General features: G+C 37.8%; 1 protein-coding gene and 1 pseudogene across 1 annotated transcript; one reads left to right on the top strand and one right to left on the bottom strand.

Annotated features, from left to right (window-relative positions):
* Positions 1–5762: 5762 nt before the first annotated feature.
* Positions 5763–8758, top strand: LOC132857996 (carbonic anhydrase 4-like; annotated as a pseudogene).
* Positions 8759–11698: 2940 nt separating this feature from the next.
* Positions 11699–26491, bottom strand: mmp25b (matrix metallopeptidase 25b). The gene is made up of 10 exons (XM_060863914.1): positions 26390–26491; positions 26030–26172; positions 24196–24328; positions 23686–23830; positions 23123–23595; positions 18856–18955; positions 17703–17788; positions 17448–17600; positions 16100–16387; positions 11699–13034 (listed from the first exon to the last, which is right to left on the bottom strand). Exons 2-10 carry the CDS (start codon positions 26126–26128, stop codon positions 12787–12789), a joined length of 1725 nt encoding a protein of 574 aa, XP_060719897.1. The 5' UTR covers positions 26129–26172; positions 26390–26491; the 3' UTR covers positions 11699–12786.
* Between the last annotated feature and the right edge of the window lie 699 nt (positions 26492–27190).

Below are 27190 nucleotides of genomic sequence, written 5' to 3'. Positions count from 1 at the left end.
TTTTCTTGTGTTCACTTTTTAGTCTTCTTCTATTCTTTTTGTTAGGTGCCAAAATACTACCAAAAAAATCTATTACAATTTGTAACACTGACAGTCAATCCCATTCCCACAAATTTGACAATGATAAGCAGAACTCATAAGCAAAAAGAATGAATATTTTGAGCTGAGATAATGTGCTACTCCAGCCAAATAATCTCGATTATTACTGCAAACCCTACACAGCGTCACAGCGAACTAGGAGGCTGTACCAGGGAGACGTAGGGCTCAGGACACAGTAGACAGAGTGACAAGCCATCGCAGTGCCCAATCACATTCATACACACACCGGAAGCCAGAGTACCTAGAAGAAACCTCTAAACCTGGAGATGCAAAGCAAACATGCTAACCATTAAGCCCCATGCCTGAACTGCCACTTATAGATGATTTGGTTTGATTTATCAACAACTATCGACCATGGGAGTTCACTTGGTCATCACAACCATATTGCAGCAGTGGAATGAGGAAAGCAAATCTGAAAATGTCATTAGGTTGGTATTACAATTTCCCTTCACTGGAACTGAAAAGACTAAACCTGTTCCAGCATAACAACGCCCCTGTACACAAAGCGAGGTCCATGAAGACATGATTTGCCAAAGTTGTATTGTCCTGCACAGATCCCTGACTTAACCCCACTGAACGCCTGCGGGACAAACAGGAAACCTGACTGAACCCAGAACGTGTTACTCAACATCCGTACTTGACCTTACTAATGCTGTTTTAGCTTAATGGCTGAATTCCCTCAGACACACTCTAGAATCTAGTTGAAAGAATTCTGGAATAGGTGGTCAAAAAAGGAGATATAGTCCAATCTGAAAGTATTGGAATGGCAAGGCCAATTTTTTTTGTTATTATTTATTTATTTATGATTTACATTTTTTTTTGCTATACATTAATGACATAAGACAATCAGAATTTCTATCAGCTTTCACTTCCTGGTGTTTATATCTAGATGTGATGAAAACCTTTGGTGGCAGACCACCAAAATTTTAGGTGAGAAAATACTAGAGTCTTAAAGTAAATAAAAGTAAAGGCACCTAATATTTGGTTACAAATCCCTTGCTTGCAATAACTGCATCAAGCCAGTGGCCCAGTGACATCACCAACTTGTTAATTTGTGATATTTTTCAGGCTTACAGCACAGCTTCTTTCAGTTCTTATTTGTATTAGGCGGTTTCTCCGTTCAGTCTTCTCTTCGAAAGGGTAAAATGCTGCTTAGTCGGTTTTGTGATTGACTTGGCCAATCTAAAACCTGCCCCTGATGAAATCCTTTTTTGTGTTGGCAGTGTTTTGGTTCATTGAGATAAACTGGCATAAGAGAATGTATCTGTAGAATTGCAGACTAAAACAAAAGCAATATAACTTTCTTTCCTCACAATTTGGCCTTTCTATTACATTAATGAAGGTTAATAATCTTGGTTCCATAAGTTTTAATTGCTTAAATCTGTATTTCTTTGCAATTTCCAAACTGGTTCTTACTACCAAAGAGTGGTTTGCATCCAGGTGGATTGTGGTTCCCTCACCCCTGCCTTGTGAAGGTTTTCGGTAACATCACCAATGTTTTTTTTTCTACTGACAATGTTTGCACAAGGCTGTTGTTTTCACCTTAATGACACAATAGAGTTTTCAGTCTTCAAATAAACTATGTTAGAATGTTGCTTTTTCTTGTAATTCTAGCCAATATGTTAGGTATACTGAGCAAACTTTAGCACAGTAGCTGTCCTGAAACATATGAGAGAGGTAATCTGCAAATATACCATAATTTAAGTTAGTAGAGCATAAGCTGAAAAAAAAATGTAAACTGTTTTTTCAGTCTACCATCATGATGGTGTTCACCTTTAGTCTCCTTTGCTTGCTGCAGCAAACAGCAAATATGGAAAATGTGTGTGCTTACCTGTTGTTGATGTACTTGAAATGAAACTGATGCCCTCTTGTTGCTATCCCATGACTGAAAATGATATTCCAAATCAGGAAGGGTTAGGCGTAGGATTGGGCTTAGGATTAGGGTTAGGGTTAGGGCTGAGGTTAGGGTTAGGATTAAGTTTGGGTTGGGGTTAAAAACATTCACTACAAGAGACTGGCTTGAATGGAGTACCTTACCAAACTACAAATACAGCAGAGAACTCACACTTAGATGCTTTTGATAACAATTTAGATTCTTTTTATTCCATTACACATACTGCCTGTTTCCAGGAGTTGAGGGGAAACTGGGGAACCCAGAGGACACCCACTCAGACACATAAACAACATGTTAAACAACATGTTAACAATAACCTGTGCTCAGTTTTTTGGAGCTTTGAGGCAATGATAGTTCATATGAGACAGCAATGATTAAAGTTGTACCGCGATGCTGCTCCAGTGGAGAACTGCACAATACAGTTTATCAAGCGGCATTCACTAAATTCCAGGGGTTTTGTTACCATGACGTAAAGTGGGCGTGGTTTCTGGAGGTCTTGGAAAAACCCCCTTTCAAAAAAAAAAAAAAAAAGAGCGTACCTACGATGGATAATGAAGGACAAAACAGTCATACAGGTAGATTTTATATTTCATATCTATTATGCTTTATTATCTTACAGTTAAGCTGTTTTTGAAAACAAATAAACAACCAAAAACTACGGTTAGGGTTAGATTATCAAATAGGCCACGCCTATCCGATGACGCAGTATCTGTTACGCTGTTCTGAAATCCCTGGAAATAAGTGCATCCCTTTATCAAGCACATAATATTTGAGTTTGGGAATTTGCAAATTACATGTACTGAATATAAAAATGTCAGTAAATCACTTAGTATCAAGCTCACCAATCGTTGTCCAAACTGCTCTAAAAACACAAGAATAAATATATAATAGGGAAATAAACAAAGAATACTTGGTCTGGATGTGTTTATTAAAGGTTTGCTCCACCTCCTCCAGTCACGTTAAAGCAGGTATTCTATAACAAATAAAGAGATTATGCAATAAAGATAGACAGTTTTTTTGGTTCTTTAATATGATTTCAGTGCACGTATGGGTGGCTGAGCGTACCATTTGCAACAAGCTCTCTGAATTGGAGACTATATACAGAAAGTGGTGCTGGACCAAGGCCAACAGGCCTCAGCCCTCCAAACAATTGACTCTTTTCTCCGTTGCTTGTGAGGTGATCCAGGTATGCAGTGGTTAGTGCCTACCAAAAGTGACCCGAGGAAGGACAATAGGTGAACCAGTGAAGAGGGTCAAGGCTTGTGCATCAGCAGAGAAGGCAAATATACTATAGCAAGAAGACAAATTTGCTAGGAAATTTTGGGTCCTGACATTCATTTGTCTGTTACTTTAACACTTGAGGAACAAATACCCTATTGTTGCAATGGTATAACCTAAAGCAGGGGTCGGCAACCTTAAACAATGAAAGAGCCATTTGGACCCGTTTCCCACAGAAAAAAAATACAGGGAGCCACAAAACACTTTTGACATCTGAAATGAAGATAACACTGCATATATCGTTTTTTACCTTTATGGAAAGTATAGAAAAAACTGTAGTGTTGTTGCATTTATGAAATTAATAAACTGCTACCGAGTAAACGAAATTTTATTTCTGCAAGCAAACAAAAATATTTTGAACAGTTTGAACTAACATTAACAAAAAAGACCTTGGCTTGAAGGTTACTTTCACATAAAATGTTCAATGTCTAATTGAGTCCTCTTCGTATTCATGACATCAAAATTTTAACATTTAAGTAAAGTTGGCCGCATATTTACAGACTGGAGTTTCCCGAGTCAATAACTCCTGAGCTAAACGCTCTTTTTACACAAATAACACCTCTTTTATATAGTAGTAATGTAGAGAGGCAGCTACAACCCAATTTTCCTCAAAATCAGCTTTCCTCCGCGTTGGACAAAATACACAAGTGTCTATTTTCAGACGGCTGAGAAACAGATTCCCAGAGACCGTCTGTAAAGTGCAAAAACCCGAAAAGCGAAAACTAAAAAACAGTCAATAACTTCACTGTAATATACTGTACACTGTACTGTGAAGTCATTGATTTTTTTTAATTATGAAAAATCATAAAAATATACAAAAAGACATTTCTCCCAAATAAGTGTTGTAGTATAACTATCAGGACATCAGTGATGTGTGAGCTGGTGACAGTACAGTGTATTACAGTGAAGTGATTGACTGTTTTTTGCATTCACTTTTCGGGTTTTGCACTTTGCAGACGGTCCCTTGGAATCTGTCTCAGGTGGTCTCACATAGAAACTTGTGTATTTTGTCCACCGCGGAGGAAAGCTGATTTTGAGAAAAACAAAATATGACGCATATTTTGAGCGACAAAAAAATTAAACACAAAAAAAAACTAACTAACTAAAATAAAATAAATTTAAATTAAATATTTATTTTCCAAATCTACAGGGAGCCGCAGCAGAGGGACGAAAGAGCCACTTGCGGTCGGGTTGCCGACCCCTGACCTAAAGGCAGTGGTAGCTTTCAGCAGGATAACAAAGAATTCAAGGTGTTGACCTTCACATTCCCCAGATCACAATTCTATCAAGCATCTGTGGGATGTGCTGGACATTCCACAGTTCCATGGAAGCCCCACCTCAAAACTGCTGCTAATGTCTGGTGCCAGATACCACAGTAAAACTTCAGAGGTCAGTGTATACTGTACCATTTCATATCATAACACATTGTCCAGGACTATATGCTGGATCACATACAACTTAAGACTCTTTAAGAATGGGCAAATAATTTAATTTTAATTTAATGACAATGATTAATAATGACACTGTTGATAAAAACCTTTGGGTAATGTTAACCCACGGATCAATAAGAGGAAACCACAGGTATCTAAAGTAATACTGACACTGATTGTGACAGAGTAGGGGGAAGTGTTAGCCTAGTGGTTATGGTGTTGACCTACCAAATGCCTGAAATGTAATGAGTTACTTGACTGCTGTTGAGCTGGACCTCAAGGTCTTTACATTTTGAGGCAGGCTTAGTCTAAAATTCTTCTTCCTGAAAACTGTTACATACACATGTTTATTATAATTAATATATATTATTAATAATATTATTATTATTATTGTACTGATCTCTTACACATCATCAACCTGAGAAAAGTGAAATATGAATAGTAAATCTCAACAAGATACAAGCAGTTCTTCAGTGCTGACATAGTTTAGTTGGGCAATTAATATTTTTCTGCTGTCATTTTAGATACTTGTCATACTTGGCACACTTACCAGGTCATAGTTTCAATTCTTGACAACCTTATATATAATTTTGACAGCGTGCTTTAGCTTCGGATAAGCGGTAGAAAATGAGTGAGTGAGTGAGTGAGCGTGCTTTAGCTTTTTTTCTATTGTTTTCAATATTGTATTTACTTCTGGTACTTCTGGTACATACTGTATAATCTTCATACTATATAAGAACTGGTTTGTTGAACTAATAATTCATGCAAGGTTTTTTATTTGTTTCAGAACCATAATCTCAAATTCCAGTCAATCTTAATCTGCCTGTTTAAATATAATTATCTCATACTTTGCATTGTTATATGTAGATTATATCTAAATGTAAACACTGAAAGACTCAACTCCTTTTCCCAAACGACTCATCGCTGATTGTGGCCTAGGTTTTAGCATGATGGTATACGGACCAGTCTGAGGCCTGCTACTTGCACTGTGTTGATAGGGAAACAGCAGGAGCTAATTAAAGGGGTGGGGCTGAGCTTAAGTTGGAGTCTAAAAGTGGGCAATGAAAACTCACCATAATGTAAAGGAGACTGGTGAAGGCCAAGTTTGTAACATGGTAACAGGTTTCAGTTGTTTTAGAAGCATTAATGCATATACACCCTTACATATTCTAAGGTGTGCTTCTGCCCTATTGTTCTCAATTTTCCTTGTTTTTATTGGATCTTAACCAGGTCTTTGGAATAACAACAAATGTTTAAAATGACTATCCCTCTAGGTCTTGTTTTTTCTTCTCCTCCTTGTTGGTTTGTTTCCTGTGGCCAGAAACTCGATAGGCAAGTGGATTTTTTTTTTTTTATTTTTTTGTAGGTCTAAATAAATACATGGTATTTTTGTGGTGATTGCTTCCATGGAGGCTTCTCATCACATCTTTGAAATGCTAGACCTTTTTTATTCTCTTTTTCTAGATTGGTGCTATAACTTTCCATCATGCAGTGAGTATTTACTTTTTCCAATTTATCCTTTCACTGTGTGAAATAAAGCTGCATGGAATTTAGTCTGGGTTGAAACAAACCTACTTTCACTCATCCAAGTGATTTAGATCAACCATTAGATTAATATTATGTTTATATATTTCAGACACAAATGAGTAACAAGAAAGATTAGTGTTGGTGGTCAGGTGTCTGAGTTTTACAATGGAGTCAATTTGCCCTCTCTCTATTAAACTGTATGGTGATGTCATCTTAACTGTTTTTTGTGGATCATTGGTTACTTTTTGTTCTGAATTATTTAAGAGATCTGAGTTGCTTTTATTAAACATATTTTAAATACATGTAATGTTAAAAGATGCATCTGAGACAACACTGCAGGTTACAGATGAATCTACCTGGCCTTCAATCCCTGGTGCATACTGCAGTGGAAGCTGCCAATCTCCTATTAACATTGTGAGCGCAAATGTACAAGATGATGTGAACTTAACATCATTCAACTTCACTGGTTTTGATGATAACAGAGTCATGACAGAAATGACCAACACTGGTCGGGACGGTTTGTACCTGCTATTATGTTCAGTACTTATGAGTTTAGAAATGGTTTACTGATTCCAATAACTTGGAGATGCAAAAAAATCATGTGATTGGACAATCCCTTAATTTCTGTAGTACCTCAACACACACCACCATCTGTATTGTGTTATAAGCATGTTAATTTCTTTTTCCAGTCACTTTGACCTGTATCCTTTGTTATGATCATACTGGCTCAAGAAAAGATGGTGGTTGAAGGTGGAGCTCTTCCTGGCATTTACTACAGCAAGCAGTTCCACTTACACTGGGGCAATGGCAGCTACATGCCTGGATCTGAACACAGCATAAATGGCAAAGGATTCTCCATGGAGGTTTAAAAATGCTCACATGCACATTATGCTGTATCAATCGCCCTTGCGCTTACAAATTTTATTTATTTATTTTCCCCCTGAAACAGATGCACATTGTGAATGTTAAAGCTGGATACAATTCTACTTCAAGTGCCCTTAAAGATCCAACAGGGTTTGCTGTTCTTGGTTTCTTTCTTGCGGTACAGTAGCTCTATATGTTCTTTTTTTTTTTTTTTTTTTAATGGATATTTAGCTGATTTGAAATGGCTATAAAATGCAGAGTCAGATATGCAAAGTTGTAAAGCAAAAATGTTTCACTGAAGGGTGTGTGTGTGTGTAGGATTGATATCAATGGATTAACAATAGAGTAGGGTTCAATAATGCTGTTATTGCTGGCAGAATTCAATGCTTATCATGGGCATTAAGGCAAATCAGAGGAAAGCTATAAAGGTCCTAATCCATTTTTTGTCACTAAAATATTAACTGTCACTCTTCATGTGTAGGTGACCAATGACGCTGGTAAGCCCAAGAGCTGGAAGGCCCTAACCTCCTATTTAGCAAATATCTCAAATGCAGGTAATAACAGTTGGATTTTCTGTATGTATTGCCCTCAGAATAGTTTTGTAACAAGGATTCAGCCTTGTATTAATGCCATTGTATGAGGTTGCATCAGGATCCTGGTTGGTTAATGGATAGTTTTTCAGGTTTGCTCAGAAAAGTCTGCTTCCTAAGCTGACTTCAGGGAAGAGTGCCAAAAGAACCACACAGATGGTGATGGCAAATCTCTTAAAAACGTCCTGAGACCCATATGAATTATTCATGCAGAAGCGTGGTATTCAGTGTTGGCTTGGTAAAGAAAAGGCATCAGAAACAGATGTGGTTGGTGTGTGGGTTCCCCCCCAAAAAAAAAAAAAAAAAAAGTTATTTTGACTACAGAAGTTGGCGAGAGCAGTAGTTGTGATTGAGTCACAAGCATAAGGCCTCAAAGTGTGGCATGATGTATTCAAAATACATGATGATGTTTTCAGGTGGTCAAGTATCAGTCATGGAAAATATTACCATGGACAGCCTGCTTGAAGGAGTGGATCGTGTAAATATTACCGTTACCTAGGCTCTTTGACCACACCACCCTGTAAGGAAGCTGTTGTGTGGACCATCTTTAAAGACCCCATTAAAGTCAGCCAAGATTTGGTACTGTAAGTACTGTATGTGCAACTGTTCACTTTGCAGACAGGCATGGTTTCAGGGTTTTCATTTCATTCAATTGAACACGAGGACACAAGTAATAGATGATAGTAGGTCAACTGATTAAATGAGTGGAATCAGGTGTGGCTCCTGCTTGAACGACAGGCGAACCCTGGCTGATTGCTCTTTCCAGACCTTTGCTCTTTGTTTATAGTTTCACAGGTGTCCATGTTGCTTTATAAAGTAGTGAAACATCTGTTCTCCAAACACTAGATTGGTCTCTTCAGCACTAGTGTGTTCATCAACAAGAGTATGACCCCTCACCTGATGGTTGATAACTTCAGGCATGCTCAGCCCATAAATAACAGGGTTGTGACCTCTTGGGAAAGAAGCACAAAGGGAAATCAGCTTTCAAATTCAGTAGACCTCCAGATCTACGATGTATTCTCATTTACTGCAGCACTCCTGTACATCTGTTGGTTATAGCCACATGGTGAGTAAGAACACCACATGGTGCTTGGATATACAGTTTTATTTCTACATTTCACCTACTGTATGTACATGGCACACATTCATGCAGTTATCTAATCAATCACATGGCAGCAATGAAATCCAAAACAGCATGCAGATGGGTCCAGGGCTTCAGTTAATGTTCACATTAAACATCAGAATTGGGGCATGTCTGTTGCTGCCAAATGGACTGGTTTGAGAATTTCAGATCTTTTTTTTTTTTTTTTGGTCTGGGGTTTTTGCCATGTCTTGAGTCAAAGTTCAGTTTTTTCACTCCATTTTCATGTAAACATTACTAGAAGTTCTACAGTCAGTGTGTTCATGAAAGGTACTTTAGATAATATTTACTGTCCAACAATATGTTCAGATTTGTAGTTAGTGTTGGGGTTTAATGACTCTTGAATGACCATTTTGATTTTAAGTTTTATGTAATGTTAACTTAGTCTTTTTTTTTTTTTTTTTTAAACTGTGCTAGAGATTCTAAGAGCTTTATTGTTTACGTCAATGATGTATTTGTCCATTCTGAATAAAGTCACTCTACTTCTAATAGCTTTGTCTTGTCTTAATGGTGTATGTTAGATAATTGGTGTTAAAAGGAAATCTGCTCCTTGGTGGCACATGTTCATGGAATTTGGAATGGACTTTGAATTTGTTTGGACATTTGTCCAAACACACCCATCCTTAGCATATCATATGCCTAGTCCCAGCACCATGACTAGCTCTACTTCAAGTACACATCACCTAATGTCATTGACTGTCTGTAAGACTCTCTCTAAGCTCCTCTGGGACTTGTTTTTTGTAATGTACTGTGTGTGTAATTCAAAAACTCTGCCATTTTAAATCAGTTGATTGTGCTTTCTTTACCAAGTACAGTGTCCCATATCTTGTCAACAGCACAGTTGGTTCTATGCCATCTAAATTCTGACCTTGGGTGAAAACCTTTTCATAATTTTCTGGTTCATTCATCCACGTTGAAGTTTTTAGAACTCTATATTGTCTACAAGTGTGTAAAGGAAAGAGTCCAAGTTAAGATGTAAAAACAACAGCGTAGTAAAGTACAACTACAAGGTCTGCTATGGGAAGAACAGAAAGTGTTAAATACATCTCAATGGCTGTTTTCCATGTTGGCGGATTGCATAGAAGGGATAAAACAGAACACAAGTAAAGTTGAGCAACTGGGTTACTCAAAGGCTTGCCTTACAACACAAGATCATCCCCAATGTGCAAAGAAACAAAATTAGTTTAATTAAACCATATTATATTTAATTATTCTGATAAGTGGTAGAAAATGAGTGAGTAATTATGAATGACAAACGCCCTGTCGTCATGGCCACTCCAATCAGTCATGGTTAGACCACGATTTGTTTCTTTGGGTTTTTTTTTTCTTCAAGCAAAAATATACAAAGGTAAGCCATGACACATATCACTGAAAAACAAAAACCTTACATGGCTTACTAAAAAAAAAAAAATAAAAACTTAACCCTGGATAATAAAAGGAGTCAAACCAGGATGCAAACAAATCAACAAAATCCCAAACTATACACTAGCCTTAGGCAAAAGAACAAATAAAATGAAGGCAAAATTTTAGAGCCATTTACCATTATCACAACACAAACTGGTACGTCTGGTCTTTCCGGCTTCCCAATTTTACCGTAAAGAACAAAAAGATGATTTGGTTTCAGGGCTGCATGTGATGTACAGTACAGGCGAAATGGAGTGATGAGAATGAGGCATGACCGTGACCAGCAAGAACAGGGAGGAGGTGGAGATGGGGACAGCCATCAAAAATTCACAAATGATCAAGAAAAATGTTTAATGTTTTTAATAATTGTCTTTATGTGGTATAAGGGACAACAATATCTCATTATCTTCACATTTCTGGGCAGAGAGGCTAAATGGAACAAAAATCATAATATGGTCTGCAAAAACAAAAGAGCTCATCATTCAAAGAAGCACGGTGGTGGCAGTTTGTCTTCAGCAGAGACTCATGTACAGTTTTAAATACTTATCTATTCTATTTTTCTTATCTATTTACTTAACCAGATAAACAGCTTTAATATATATGAGATTACTGTAGATTGTTCCACTTAGAAACCATGAAGATGGCTTAGGACTGTTTTACATTTCTGACCAATCATTTGAAGACTTTGATGGGAAAAAATTTGTGTTGGGTCTGTAATGAACTCAGAGTTTGCGATGACCCATTTGTTCCTCAGGAGCTCTCGGTGGCACTATTGTAAACTGCTGTAGAAAGGACATTATTTACATTATTTACTGTCCAGTGTCACCCAAATGAGGATGATGATCCCTTCTGAGCCTGGTTCCTCTCAAGGTTTCTTCCTCATATTATCTCAGGGAGTTTTTTCTTGCCTATTAAGTATAAGGATAGATATATAGTATTTTAAATTTTAAATTAATATTTAAAAAAAATTAAACTTTAATTGTATGTATTCATTTATTTATTTTTATTCTTCTTTTTTCTTCTTTTTATTATTACATATATTAATTTTTTCCTACCTTCTGTTTCTATAGACAATGGGAATAGTTAAAAGAGCTGTACAAATAAATTTAATTTGAATTTATAATCACACTCTCCGGCATCACCCACATGAGTTAAAGGATTCTCCTTTCACTCTGGTTCCTCTTAAGTTTTTTTCTTCCTCTTACCGTCTCAAGGAGGTTTTCCTCACCGCTGTCACTTCTGGCTTCCTCATTAGGGATAAATCTCTGAATGAAATTCTTATCCTGAATTTCTATATTTCTGTAAACCTGCTTTGTGATCATTTCCATATGTTAAATTTTAAAAATCACAAACAAATACAAACTGAATCGGATATATTTTTTTGCCAAGAGTCTGAACTTAAGCTACAAAAGCTTAGTCTAAACTTAAATACAGAAGATTTTTTATCTATTGAAGTTATAAAAAAAAAAAATGTTTTTTCACAGTTTAATAGTTAATAGGAGGAATGCAAATCAAAGAATCAACCAAAAATATAATTTAAGCCAAATCTAACAGTGTTCTGGTCTTCATGTAAATAGCTTGTCTGCGGGGATTCTGACCTGCAAAATTCCCCTGGATGTCTGTTGATTAGGCTAAAGCTCTAATATCTCACTCTGCTAACTGTCTTCTTGTTCAGTGAAAGAATAAACCAGAAAAAGAACAAATCTCTGTGGATCTCGGAGATAAAACTGACCATCCTGGAAATCAAGAAGTCTTATAAATCATTTACAGCATTTCGTAACAAAACATTAAGATTTTAAAAAGCCTTGGCAAAGGATTGAATACCGGAGTGCATACTTACATACAGTAAACTTGCATATTTAAACATCTCGAATACTTAAAAAAAGAGAAAAAAACGAGAAAAAAGTACTACAAAATTTTTGAATCTGTACAAAAAATCTGAAGTTCAAACAACAAGCGAACTGAAACATACTTTATAAGCAGTTACACTCCTAAAAGTGCTAGGGTGGTACAAGGTAGGCACTCAAATTGTCCTAGAAGACATTTATCATATAAACATATTTAATTGAGAGAGCTTTCACACTGGTGGTATGTTCTGAAACAGATGAAAGAATGTTAATAAGAAAATGAACTAGGAGTTGGTGCGTAGGAGTTGGAGTTAGTACAGTATGTTTGTAATGTGAGCATCATTAGTTTGCATACCAGTGAAAGGGAGTAACGAGGAAATGTTGTGGCAAGCAGACAATTCAGACATCTTACTGCATGTAACAGCGGCAAAATAATAAAAAAACAAAAATATGTTGAGTCACGTTGTTTTCTTCACTTTGTACTTTTAAGATGATGTAAGATTAACACAAACACTCCGGGTTCAATAGAATTAAGAAAGTCTGAAACCAGATCTACACTTCGGGTGATGCAGGGCACAAACGCACTCAGATTTGGACCACAGCGAACATGTCCAGTGTAAAAGCCACCCGAGTTTAGATCCAAAATTTACAGTATTTCAGGCTAGAAGTAAAATTGCATACCAAGAGTTTTCAACCAAGTGATCAGACTCGTCTAATTCAGCATTCTGATGCACTGAAAAAGTGTTGAAATCAGTAGCAACGAAGGTCCAGTGAACGTAGAAGCCTTGTTAACGTCACATGTGCATTTTCCGCAACGTGGGTTGCTGACTGGTGTCGGAGACAGAGTCGGACAAAACATCCAATCAGTTGCTGTTGATTTTGTTGTTACTGTGTCCTGGTCCATTTCCCCAGCCTTTAGTACCCAGTAAGAGTTGTCCTTGAAGAAGTATGTATCTTGCGCTGTAGGAGAAAGAAGAAAACCTTTTTTTTGTATCTAATTCAAATGTATCATATTTTTAAGACCTGGAAGGTCTTAGAGCACATCATTTATCATGCAATTTCCGTGAAGCAAAAGTGTTTTTGAAAACTTTGTACATGGAATTTATTGCCAAGTTTCTTAGCACGACAGGCAGACTAAGTGTGGCTATGGAGCATCTAACTGATATGCTTACAGTATCTAATGTTCCAATCAGCCTTATAATTTACTCGAAGTAAAACAAGCTTTGCATGAAGTGAATCATAAGGTGTAATCCCAGTGCGCACCAATAGATCAAAGCCAACCCCAAACCAACACCTTGTTACAAGAACCCTGAAACAAGAACAAAAGCGTCCGCATCAAGCATCCATGATTGGAAGGTTGACCAAAAAATGATGTGATTTAGTAAATAGCAACATCCAAGACTGTTTAAATTGAACATTTTTTATAATTCCACATACTGAGTTATTAATTTACTATCAAGTCATTGAAGTAGAAGCTGTTCTCCAAGAGGAAAGTGTTAAAAGTCCATGAGCACATTGGGAAAACCGTCTCCTGCATATGGCTGCATGTGTACCCGGAGAAAGTTCTAAGCTTTCGACTGGCACTGTGAGTTAAACCTCGTATTGTTTTACTCATCAAAGTAATGTCTATGTCAGGATTAATTGACTTCATTAGTTCATGCATTATATTTAGCGTACAGAACAAGCGGCATACTGCTGATGTAGAGGAAATGAAAATCTGAAACAATGTTCTAATATAAAGACGCCAAAAGATGTTGAGTTTGGTAAACAATCTACTTAGCAGATAACTAATGAAAATGAGTAGGTAACGCAGGTCAGGTGCAGGTATTCATACCATTCAAGCAGGAGACATACCTAATTCCACCTTTTTAATCCGTTGATCTCAGCTTTCAGTAGACTCAGGTGTGGTTTCTGCTTTTGTTTGGAATGAATGCCAGCACCCACGGTGGCACATGCCATATAAAATTGGACTCCACTGTATAAAATAGTGCAACAGAAAAGCCCAAGTTCAAATTATGATGCTGCTAGAGCCATCCGAGGCCGGAAGTTCAAGAAAACAACGCTGGGGTATGTGGAAGCCTACCAATTGGAAGGTTGTAAGTTTGAATCCTAGGTCCACCAAGCTCCCACTGCTAGGCAACTGGGCAATGGAAGGCCTGGATAATGACTTGGTGCTAACCAATCTTCCAATTTGCTCTAAATATAAAGAGCTTGGGGAGCACAGTGGCTTAGTGGTTAGCACGTTTGCATCACACCTCCAGGGTTGAGGGTTCGATTCCCGCCTCCGCCTTGTGTGTGTGGAGCACACAATGCATGTTCTCCCCGTGCATCGGGGGTTTCCTCGGTGTACTCCGGTTTCCTCCCCCGGTCCAAAGACATGCATGGTAGGTTGATTGGCATCTCTGGAAAATTGTCCGTAGTGTGTGATTGCGTGAGTGAATGAGAGTGTGTGTGTGTGCCCTGCGATGGGTTGGCACTCCGTCCAGGGTGTATCCTGCCTTGATGTCCTATGACGCCTGAGGCACAGTCTCCCCGTGACCCGAGCATAGTTCGGATAAAGCGTTAGAAATTGAATGAATGAATGAATGAATGAATGACTGTAAAGAGCTTGAAATGTATTTGGTCATGTTCTCTGGGCGATAAAGATGGAATCGATATGATTGGTTGGCTGAATATGTCTTGGATGGGTGTATTATTTAGCCCTTACACTCCTCTCTTGGAAGGTGAGGAGGTTATGATAGAGGAGAGCTATTGATATTAGCACTACAAACCCAAGCATGTACAAGACTTATAGGATATATCAGCTCCTTTCATGTGCATGGTCATACAGCATTCATAACTCAGTTATTAGTTAGAGATAGAAAAAAAAGAAATAAATACATATAATAATAATAAGAAAAAATTTGATGCAGTGTGCCACGTATGGTCTGAGCACTGACAGGCTGAACCCCCACCCTTCAACCTCTGCAGCAATACTGGCAGCATTCATACGTCTATTTCCCAAACTCAACCTCTGGATATGACGCTGACCACCTGCACTCAACTTCTTTGGTGGACCATGGCGAGACCTGTTCTGAGTGGAACCTGTCCTGTTAAACCACTGTATGGTCTTAGCCACCGTGCTGCAGCTCAGTTTCAGGGTCTTGGCAATCTTCATGTAAAGCAACAATAATTTTTTTCAGATCCTCAGAGAGTTCTCTGCTATGAGGTACCATGTTGAACTTCAAGTGACCAGTATGAGAGAGTGAGAGCGATAACCCCAAATTTAAAACACCTGCTCTCCATTTACACCTGAGACCTTGTAACACTAACGAGTCACATGACACTGGGGAAAGAAAATGGCTTATTGGGCCCAATTTGGAGATTTTTACTTTTGTGTACTCACTTTTGTGATTTAGACATTAATGTCTGTGTGTTGAGTTATTTTGAGGGGACAGCAAATTTACACTGTTACACAAGCTGTACACTAACTATTTTACATTGGAGCAAAGTATAAATATATATGTATATACACACACAAACCTGCCCTGCATTTCTTTGACTTTCATTTTGAACTAAACCAAATAAACCACATATTTACTTCATTTTTTTCTCCTTTTTTTAAGTATTAAAGAGTCTTCTCTTTGGGTCTCTGTGCAGCTCTTGTCAAAGAACTGATGAAATATTTGGCCTGTTAATGAGGCATAAGAAAGACGTTTTTGGGTTTTGGAAAAGGTTTGAATAATGGCCTAAAATGCATCTCATACAAAAATGACACCCAACTTCCAACTAACCTGATGGGAGGTACGCGCTGAACCTGAGCTTATGAAGGGTGGGGTGATACAAAGTGAGTTTGTACATTCTCTGTAGATAATACAGACAAGGTAATTGACCGCTGATTGAATGGTTGTGAGTTCAAACCCCAGGTCCACCAAGCGCCCACTGCAAGGCCGTTAACCCTTAAATCCTTAGCTGAATAAAAACGTAAGTTGCTCTATATAAGGGTGTCTACTAAATGGCGTAAATGAAACGAATGAACCAGTTACCTTTTCCCCAGCTCATGATGTCATCAGGAACGCTGGGTACTCCCTTCCAGAGTGCGGTGCTTCTAGGGTAGTCCGCATCTGGATGAGGTACCGCTTGCCCCTGATTCTCGGTGAACCGCCAGAACTCTTCACCACTGAACAGGTACGTGTGGCCATTATGGGACCAAACAAATGCTGCATCGACTCGCTCTGGAACCCTCCCGTCCTTCTTTCTCATGCCCCAATCAGACAAAGGACGTGGGTACCCAGGCAATGCAATGGTGTCCTTGAAAACCCAGAATTGTGAACCTGACCGAAAAATAAGCACAACTACATCTGCAATCTGCTTGTTTTCGTACAGACAACCTAATTATTGACTTCTTTGCTCTGTTGTATGTTCAGACAGCATGGAAACAGTTCTAAACACCTTGTTGATGACAGACAGGAATCAGACAAGAATGGATAAATCAGAACAGAACCGGTTTGAGCAGACAGGAAATGTTTGTATCTCAAATAATTACTCTTTACATCCATGATGAACAGTAACAATAAATATTTATTTTTCTAAATTTTTTTAAATTTTAAATGGATGAATGTCCTGTTCTTTTGTGTTAGTCAAAAACAAGAATCTGAGGCTGTTATTGGCCCAATTAGACACAATAAGACCATGTGGTTTTTATTCTTCTAAGATTTGGCAACCTTGTTAGGCAACTGAACCCAGGTTATGAGGTTAAGCTGGACCCACAAGCAGAGAAACTCAGAGACAGAGATAGGAGATAATAAAAATATTTACTTTAGATTTTTTTATAGTGAAAAAAGATCTAAAAAAAACATAAAAAATCCAACCATAAAACAATGAATCCAATGAAAAGAGAAGATCCGATTTGTAAATTAGAGACAGGTGAATGCAATAACAAAGGTATTACCAAGTTGAAAAATCGAGAAAAAATGAAAGAATGTTTCCATTTCCAGCTTCATTTGGTGGAGGCTTCATCCAAAGTACAGTACGAAAAAAACATGAGAAGTCTCCATCTAGTGTCCAAAGTCTATACTGTGGAAAATCATGATCTATAAATCCTAATCCTGTTTATTTTGGGTGACACTTGGCTCTTGGCTGAAAGGAGTATAATCTGATGTGGACTTTTTCTTGGTTGTTGTAGCTCATCCAGCTCAAGGTTCAGTGTTTTACCCATATGATGAGATGTCTTTTCCTGCACACCATGTTTGTAAAGAGTGATTATATGAGCTACTATATAATAATCCTTCCTGGAAGCTTGAACCTGGGCAACTCTCAAATAAATGAATATGTATTGGAAAATTGACAGACAGGAAAATTTATCTTCTTTGAAGACAACACAACATTACTAACCTATAAAGAAGATGATGTGACTGTCAGTCTTCCTTTCATAAACAGCATCTATCTTTTTTGTTCCAGGAGGCAGTCCGAACCAGAAGTTTTTAACCAGAGCAGGAGACAGTGACACCAAAGAGCCAGATCGCTCAATTCGCCAGAAATATGGTCCTGACGTCAAGCAAAACCAAATATAAGACTTCAAATTTAGAGTTCGGAAATCGTTCGGATATTTTAAAAACAAATCTAATTATATTTAATCCTAAAGCACACCTTTAAAAAAGAAGACCTCTCCTCGTATGTTAGCAACCGCATCAAATCCTCCGTTACAGCGTTCTTCGGTGCTAGGATCCTTGGGACTGAAAAAAAAACCAACCAGATAATTCATGATTCATCACTGTACCTGTCGTATACAGTATATGTAGATAGCCTTGTGTACAGATGACACGAATATGAATACGTTCTCGGTCACCATTTGAACTTAGAATTCCTTCTCATAGAATTTACTTCCATATTCAGATTGTTGAATGTGTGAGATAAAACTGTCCATATAAGGAGTTTGTTTTGAACAGATAAAGTATCGAATGTGAAAGCGTCGCTGCAAGGTAAATATTTAATGATGTCCTAAGTCACGGGTGTCAAACTAATGCCCCATGGGCCAGAATTCTCTTGTAGACTGTAATCGGAGAGAAGCACACTGGGTAGCATTGATCCTGAGCTCAGGTTACCGTCCCTGTTTCCTAGCATGCTAGTAGGTGGATCGGCAAGAAAATTGTGTATTCCCGGATAGATTCCATATCCGCCACAACCCTGACTCGGGTACTGAAAGTGAGCGGGTGAAATTGATCCCTTCCACTTCAGTAACATGGATTACTTGTATAGATTCATGAGATCATTCTTATAAGGGGGGGTGTGGTGATGATTTTTTGTGAATTCAGACTGTACTTTTAAGATGAGTTGTTGATCTTCTAAACTGTATTGATTGATTGATTGATTGATTGACACCTCAGGTTAAACTGCTGCCTCATAAAGGAGGACATGTTCCTTTTATCCCTAAAATCAATGTACTTCAATGTAATAATGTTGGAGACTATGTTCATACAGTATGTCTGTTTTCATTAATACCAGAATACCTGAGCTCATGAAGATCATTAAGAGCTTTTCAGGTTCTCTAGACTTACAGTTATGAGAGACCACAAAACAATCCACAGAGAAACGGTGTAGAAACATTGTGTGGCTTTATGACAGTTAGGCATCCTACCCAGTTCAACTGTCATACACATAAGCACAGGAAATCCCCACCCAGTGTTTCAGTTGCAAGGTTTATGTAGTGTTAAACTTCTGATTCTCCACAGGACTGGTATAATGTCGGGTTTTGTAATGTGTGATTTGTCTATATCAATAAATATATTTAATATTCACTCACGGTTTAGTTCCTGTGCGTGATGGCGGAGTACTGGGAAGCTCCGGCATACGCGGTGTTGGATGGCCATTAGGACTAGTAGGTTCTTTGTTCACTTTCATTCCTACACACAAACACACACACACACACACACAAACACACACACACACATTATCAACACACACTAATGGCTTCTCTAACAGAGTCAAGATTATTTAAGAGAACTGAAACTGAAACCTGCTGACATTAATTAATTGAATAAAAACTATTAAGTACACTTATAATGCAATTTATTATTAATTTACCATCTGTTTAATGTGATATTTTACATCATGTCACCTGGTTTCAGAAATGACAAAATGGGCCAAAAGTTATACCAAAGTAAAAGTGATACGCTTATTAAAAATAACGTGTTTTAAAATGCCTTGGTGAAATGGGCCAGATTGATCTGATTTGCAAACTAAAGACTTGTTAAAAAAACAGTATGTTTAACAAATAACGCACAAGGATATGAAACACCACTACAAAAGCGGCATCCACTGTGGTTTGTCCTGTTTCTAGTCTGCGTCATGTTTCGTGTTTTCTGTTATTAAACCCTGTTTGTTTTAGCTATCCTGCGTTTGGGTCCGCTCTGTTCCGTGTTCATGACACCCATACAGCAGAGCTGCACTCACTACTGTCTTCTACACCTTTCCTTTGATTTTTCCTGACACTCTTCTGTCACACAACACTCCTGACACTTTTCTCCACCCCCTCCAACCCGCCTGTACTTGCCTCTTCACCTTTTTTCCACACTCCCCATCACACTGGAAGGGTCACCCTAAATACTTAAACTCCTGCACCTTCTTGACCTCATCCCCCCGTAACCTCAATGTTCTACTTCCCTCACTCTCATTCATACACATTCTTTCTGAAGACTTTCATTCCTCTTCTTTCCAGAGCAGACCTCCACTGTTCCATGTGTTCCTCCACCTGCTCTCTACTCTCACTACAGATCACAATGTCATCCACAATGTCATCATTGTCCACGGAGATTCCTGTCTGACTTCTTCTGTCAACCTGTCCATCACCACAGCAATCAAGAAGGGTCTCAAAGCCGATCCTTCATGTACTCCTCTAAATAATTACACATTTTAGTTTAATAATCACATGCTAACACGGACAAACTAAAATTAATTAACTGATATTCATTTAAAATATTTTTATGTGAATAAACGTTTTTATGAATAATAAAGTCACCTCAATAATATTTTAGCTCTGGAATTAGGATAAGACCATTTAAAGTACCACGTCTCAAAAGATGGCTAACAAATGCTAATGTTGAATAAAAATAAATAGGTAGGTAGGGTTTAATAGTACCTTTCAAAGTAAAGGTGCTTTCAGTTTCTTTTTGTTTTCCGATATACAAGGAAATCAGACAAGGACATGGACTTTCGTTTTCAATTCAAGCCCCAGGGTTTCAGTAGGGCTTCTGTTCAGAGACTAACTTGATTTTTGCAAAACACTGATTTGTTTTTAATTATTTCTGTGCTGATTTTGGAAATATATCTCCATGTATCACCATATTTAACACTGTGTGTTAGATGATTTCAGATTTACTTGACCGCAGTCAACATTTTGCTGTGGATGACCACAAAGTTAAAGTTTTTCCTCAACTGATGGCAAACAATGATTTTTAGTCCTTAACGGTTTGAGATAAAGTTCAGGAGCAAGATGAAGTGTTTACTGGGTCTTTAAACAAAATTAAAAAAAAAACAAAACATTTTTTTTCAATTTATGACAATTTGCTGACCAAATTAATGACTTTTTCGAACAATTGTTTTGTTTTTTTTCTTGTTTTTCTTTTTTCCAATTTAATGACATCTTCAACAGTGTACTTTTTGGCATCTGAAAATACACACAAAACACTACAATGTTTATGTATTCTGAATTGTTAAATATAACCTATAGATTATTATAATTATTTAATTGTACTACTGAAAATTGATAACGACAAAAAACAATTATTAGCAAGATAAAACATTAGGTTGTGTATACAAAAATCATAGAAATATATCAATTCCTTAGTTTGTTGCCTGGAAAACATTTTTAAAATAAAATAATGGTACAAACTCATTACATCATTTGTGCATTTCAACAGTTGTCAGGCTCTTTTGTGCATAAAACGTGTGTTTTCTTTTTTCAGGATTTTTAGTGCATCAATTTAAAGACAAAATACAATTTTTTTTAAATAAGAAAAATAATAAGAAATATAGCTGCAAGCAGCGATGACGGGCCTTCGCACGTTTGTTCATCGCTATACGGTGCCTTCCAGAAAACAATGCACGGTGGGCAAGTGCATCAAGTGGGTAAATATCAGTGGACTATTTTATGTTGTTACTGACCCATTTGGGGACTGTAGGTAAATGAAACCCCACATTTTAGACAAACGGGGGCGCTAGTGAGCCACTTAAGAGACACACCTTTGTCTGACCTTTTTGTCCACACTTAACAGCCGACAAATGTGATGTATGTGTCAAATTTCAAGTTAATCTAAGCACGCCAAAAGACTTAAATATGCCTGAAAAAGAAAGTAAAGTTTGACACGTTACCATGAGAACAGTGTTTGAGATATCAAATATCCGTTCGCAATTTCGCATCTGCAATATCTCTGCACCATGTTGGCCAAGTCTGGTCTCAATTGCATGAATCCCCTAGGAGGAGTATTTAAAAGTTTACTGCATGAAGCTGACAAAAAATCCACCTTTGTGACTGACACACTTCCTGGGGCCTGTTGGTGGCGCTATACCTGGGACTCACAATAAGCACATAGATGCGATCGGAATCCTTGGCCGAACATACACACCGCGTGTCATCACAATAAGACATTTTTTGCTTTAGATATTAGACACTTTCTGTTTCTCTGAATTCGCCATAATTTTGTCGCCTCGCCATGGCAGCACCGTTCGAGATATCGAAACTCACTTCGCAATTTAGCAAGTGCAATGTCTCGGCATCATGTTCACCACTTTTGGTGTCAATCGCATGAATCCTCTAGGAGGAGTATTTAAAAGTTCATTGCATGCAACTGTGAAAAAATCCACCTTTGTGACTGACACACTTCCTGGGGCCTGTTGGTGGCGCTATACCCGGGACTCACAATAAGCACATCGATGCGATCGGAATCCTTGGCCGAACATACACACCGCGTGTCATCACAATAAGACATTTTTTGCTTTAGATATTAGACACTTTCTGTTTCTCTGAATTCGCCATAACTTTGTCGCCTCGCCATGGCAGCACCGTTCGAGATATCAAAAATCCCTTCGCAATTTAGCAAGTGCAATGTCTTGGCATCATGTTCACCACTTTTGGTGTCAATCGCATGAATTCCCTAGGAGGAGTATTTAAAAGTTCACCACATGCAACTGTTGTGACTGACACACTTCCTGGCGCCTGTTGGTGGCGCTATGTCCGAGATTCACAATAAGCACATCGATGCGATCGGAATCCTTGGCCGAACATACACACCGCGTGTCATCCCAATAAGACATTTTTTGCTTTAGATATTAGACACTTCCTGTTTCTCTGAATTCGCCATAACTTTGTCGCCTCGCCATGGCAGCTCCGTTCGAGATATCAAAAATCCCTTCGCAATTTAGCAAGTGCAATGTCTTGGCATCATGTTCACAACGTTTGATGTCAATCGCATGAATTCCCTAGGAGGAGTATTTAAAAGTTCACCGCATGCACTTATAAAACAATCCAAAATGGCCGACTTCCTGTTGGGCGGAGCTCATAGTTTAGAGCGCGAAAGTTGTTCGGGTCGATGAGATCTATATGCGTACCAACTCTCGTACATGTGCGTACATAATTGCCCGATCTGTGCACCAATGTTTGTTTTTGCATTACAGGGGGCGCTACAGAGCCCCCCTGCCACGCCCGTATTCCAACCTTTGTCCAATCCTAGTGTCGCGCGACTCTGACGTGTGTGCCAAATTTCAAGAGTTTTCGAGCATGTTAAGGGACCCCAATTGGCCAATGTGTGGGAAAAAAAAAAAAAAAAAAAAAAAAAAAAAAATAATACTCCCGAGGAAAAACAATAGGGCTTCGCACCATTCGGTGCTCAGGCCCTAAAAATAAAAAACCTTTGCTAAGATAATATGGTTTGCATAAAAAATTGCAAAAATTGAATATTTTGAGTAAAAGTATAATCATTTATTTATGGTATCCCATTATGTTACTGTTACTAGTGAATGAAATACTTATTAGTTTGCATAATTATGCAAAGAGAAATGTGAAATTCTCTCACCGTACAGCGTCTGAATGGCTAGCAGGTCATCCATAGGCAGGGTATACCGGCTAACGTCTCCCACTGGGCCTTGGTAGTATGGGCGCATAATGGAGGGATCAGCTGACGAGTGTGAGAGACCTAGTGCATGGCCGAACTCGTGCACGGCTACGGTGAAGAGGTCAGTTCCGATACCGTCTGGCTGCCCGTATGTCCATGTCTCCTCATCATCAAAGTGCGTGTCGCCGCTGATGTCGGCCGAGCCGGGGAAGAATGCGTGAGCGAGCGTGCCTCCCTTCCCATCAAAAGGGTAGCCGTCATCATGGAGGGATCGTGCAAACGAAATTCGGATTTCAGCATGGTCAGCTTGATTTTTGTCGAGCTCATGGAATTGGAGGTTGGTGTTGTCGCTCCAGACTTTGAGGGCATAGAACATAAGTCTATTCACAAGATCCGATGAGAGTGAGGAATAAAGCTTTGGATAACTCAGAACACTAAGAAGGACAGAGACATAATGCAGAGAAGTTAGCATTGGTGAATACAATCACAGCATTGTAACGTTGTCAAGACGTGAACTTACAAACCTCCATCTCAGATTAGTTGATTCCCAGCTGGAACCAGAGAGAGCATAGCGCTTCTTTCTCCTCCTCTTCCTCAGCATGTCCTCTGATCCTACAATGTCTGGCAGCGAGCATCTCGGCACTGACATCTGTTTTAGTGTGTCCGCATCTGGAGAGAGAGAGAGAGAGAGAGAGAGAGAGAGACAGCAGAAAATGAAGAGTACGGATCAATATATAGATTGGAGTAATGGAAACTCCTAATGCACTGCTGACATAGTACACTAAAAGCATGGAGCTAGACTAACGGATTATTAACAAAGAATTTCCACTAACAGTGCAATTCTGTATAAACTGCAGTGTGTTTAAAAAAAAAACATCGTAGACAGCTCAGAGAAATAACTGGATGCCAGGAACCAATTCAATCTTAATACACATATTAGTACACCTGTCTCCCAAATAACACATGAGAAAGCTTGTGTATTATTATAAAGAGATGATTTTTCATGATTGCAGTGCACCGAAGGCCTGTTTTACCAAGTTTGCCTGTTTCCTTCAGTCCTGCGAACCTCTGCATCTGTTTAATAGCACTTTCAATCCCTTCTTTGGTCTGGAGTCTCCCCGTCCGTGGATCGGGAGGAGGAAGGTATCCGTATCGGCTCAGCCAATCCTGAGGAAGAAGAATAGGGAGATGAATTAAACCTGATTTTTAAACTCTAACATGAAAGTTTCTTAAAGGATTTCACGCTTTTGTGATTAAAAGAAAATCAAGCGAAATTCTATAAGAGCTTTATATGTTCAGAAATTCATCACAATTCATGTACCTTCATCACAATTTACATTGAACATGAGTATAACTATCACAGAAAGTTATTTATAAAGGTGTTTTTTACCGGTAGTAGTTTTAAAGAAGAATCCTGAGGTTTTACCACAAATTTTGTATCGCAAATGTTAAAAAAACATTAAATAAATTGATAGACAGCTGAAACAATCACAAAAAAGAAAATTCAAATCCACATCAATGGACTTGACCTTATTTGCAAAGTTCTAACAAGTTCAGTACATTATATGCAACATTATTGAACATTAACAGAACATTAACAGAACTACAGGCTCAGAAATACATAATGTTCCAATAACATACCAGTAATATTCCAAGTAACAGAAGCTTTGTAAAGAATCACAACACCCACAATCATACAACCAAAATAATTCGGTTAAGGAAGAACGTCATCCATTTCATAATCAATCTCCTGATTTACGGAGAATTTTAAAATTTGCTGTTTGAACAAAGCTAATTATATCACTATATATCACATATATATTACTTTACATATATATTACATTACTACATTACATTATTACATTACATATTACATATATATATATCACATATATATTACTGTAGAAATTCTGAACAGCTTTTACAACAAAGTAATAACACTGTCAATTTGTTGTGTCTAAACTGTTTATACATAGTTTTTTCCTATTAATTCATAAATGTAAAGTCAAAAGGACATTAGTGTAAATTTTAGATGCACTTCCTCTTTCGTCCATGCTTATGCTTTACAGTTGGTTCTTTTTAAGGAAAATATAAGATGCAAGACATTTTACTACCTGTAGACTGTTATTTAACACAAATTGCTATACTATATGCATTTTTTTTAAACAAATGCTCTAATAAAATTCATAATGAAATGAAATAACATTACATTTGAGTAATTTTGTTTAACGTCATTAAACATAGATGGATTTTTTAAAAACTACCTCAAATCAATTGCATCAGTCCTAATTACATACATAAATATGTCAGGAAAATTATTTCTATATTTTTTACATTGTTGGTCATCAACATTAAATACTTTTGACCTAAATGTTAATATTTTTGTTTATAATCACTTTTTTGTTTTAAACAGAGATGTAATGTTTTACAATTCCTACAAGTCTGTAGAAAAGGTCCAACGTCACATGACAGAATTTAAAGTAAAAATCCTACAGAGGAATTTTTTGCCATTAAGACTTTCTGTGAATAAAAAAAAAAAACAGTGGTAAAAACAAAAGAAAAGAAAAAAAGCAGCACATAGACCTGCAGTTGTGTGTGAAAAAAAAAAACTTATGAAAAGTGAAAAACCACATGTGAAGTTTTTGCAACCGTTTTGTAACGGAAATGAGCAGAGAGGTGTCAGAAAAAAACAAAAAAAAAACAACCAAGATAATAAAAATCAAAGTCACGGGTTATAAAAGTTTGAAATGCGACTTCGTTCATACATCCATTCATTCATTCATTAATCCATCCATCCATTCATTTCTCTCAGTGTATACGGTGATCAGGATGAACACAGGGCTGTGATGTGGAAGTCGGATCACTCACTATTCCGCGGGTGTAGAGGTCCGGCGCGGGTGCGGCACTTCCTGGAGATGTGAGCGCTATCACCGCGCTGCTCAGGTAAAGCACAACCAGGTTCTCCATCTCTGAGCTTTATTCTTATCACTAATAGTGACTGTTTTCCGCAACTGTGGAAGCAAAAACAGAGGATGTCAAAGCTGAAGCTCAAACCTCTATTACGCATATACAGTAAAGGCAACTCACATGCTGAGTTTTAACTGATTGCGGATAGGAGAAAAGATGGAATAGAAAGAAAGAACGAAAGAATGATAAAAAATAAATAAATAAGTAAATGAATAAATAAATGAATAAAAAGCGGTACAGGATTTATTTATGTGCTCCTACCCCGATACGCGCTGGTCGTTGCCTCCAGCTCTTCCTCCAGCTAAGAGACAGGGCAGATCGATAAGAAGAGCCTCTCTCTCTCTCTCTCTCTCTCTCTCTCTCACACACACACACACACACACACACACACACACACACACACACTCATAGTGTGCGCGCGTTTATATGTGTATGCGTTGAGGGTGGGTGGATGGATTGGTTGTGTGTGTGTGTGTGTGTGTGTGTGTGTGTGTGTGTGTTAGTTATTACATCTAAGTGCCCCCACAAAGCCAAAGACAGAAATATCTTACAGCTTTTGAACACAGGAACATTTTACACTTCCACATTCTTGTTTCTAGTTTCTACAGCATAAACTCCATAATTTAACACCTAATTAATTTTTAACACTTATTGGTATTTCATTATGTGTCTGTTAAACTGTAGCACAGGATGTCGATTTCCTTGTGGGTGGATGAACTTAACTGACTATGTCAAAACACACAGAGAACAGCTTTCATTGTTTCACCATTCAATTTAATCTTATTGAATAAGTTTCAAAGCAATGAAACAATCTACATAGTTTTTCTTATCTGTTCACATCAGGTGCTTGCTCACTCATAGACAGATACTAAATATGTATGTGTTTGATTATTATAGATTTGTAAGCATGCAAATGACCTCATATAAGGAATTATTGTTGCCCCCAGCATGTCTATGACGCATGCATGCTTTGTATCTTGAGGATGTTACACCACATTGTGCCAAAATGGTTGTCACTGGTTGTGGTTTCCTCAGTATTTAAACCTCAACAAGATGTACTTA

Source organism: Tachysurus vachellii, chromosome 2, assembly GCF_030014155.1.
Source record: "Tachysurus vachellii isolate PV-2020 chromosome 2, HZAU_Pvac_v1, whole genome shotgun sequence".
Taxonomy (NCBI): domain Eukaryota; kingdom Metazoa; phylum Chordata; class Actinopteri; order Siluriformes; family Bagridae; genus Tachysurus; species Tachysurus vachellii.
The sequence above is the reverse complement of the archived record's forward strand: the minus strand, read 5'-3'. Positions and strand labels throughout refer to the sequence as shown.

Bases quoted from the DNA above. Each gene is read 5' to 3' on its own strand.
- mmp25b (XM_060863914.1), bottom strand. From the start codon at position 26,128: ATGGAGAACCTGGTTGTGCTTTACCTGAGCAGCGCGGTGATAGCGCTC. The intron at 23,596-23,685 runs GTTTGTAAGTTC...TGTCCTTCTTAG, and splicing joins TCAACTAATCTGAGATGGAG to TGTTCTGAGTTATCCAAAGC. The intron at 13,035-16,099 runs GTAACTGGTTCA...TTTCTCCTACAG, and splicing joins CATCATGAGCTGGGGAAAAG to CGCAAGATACATACTTCTTC.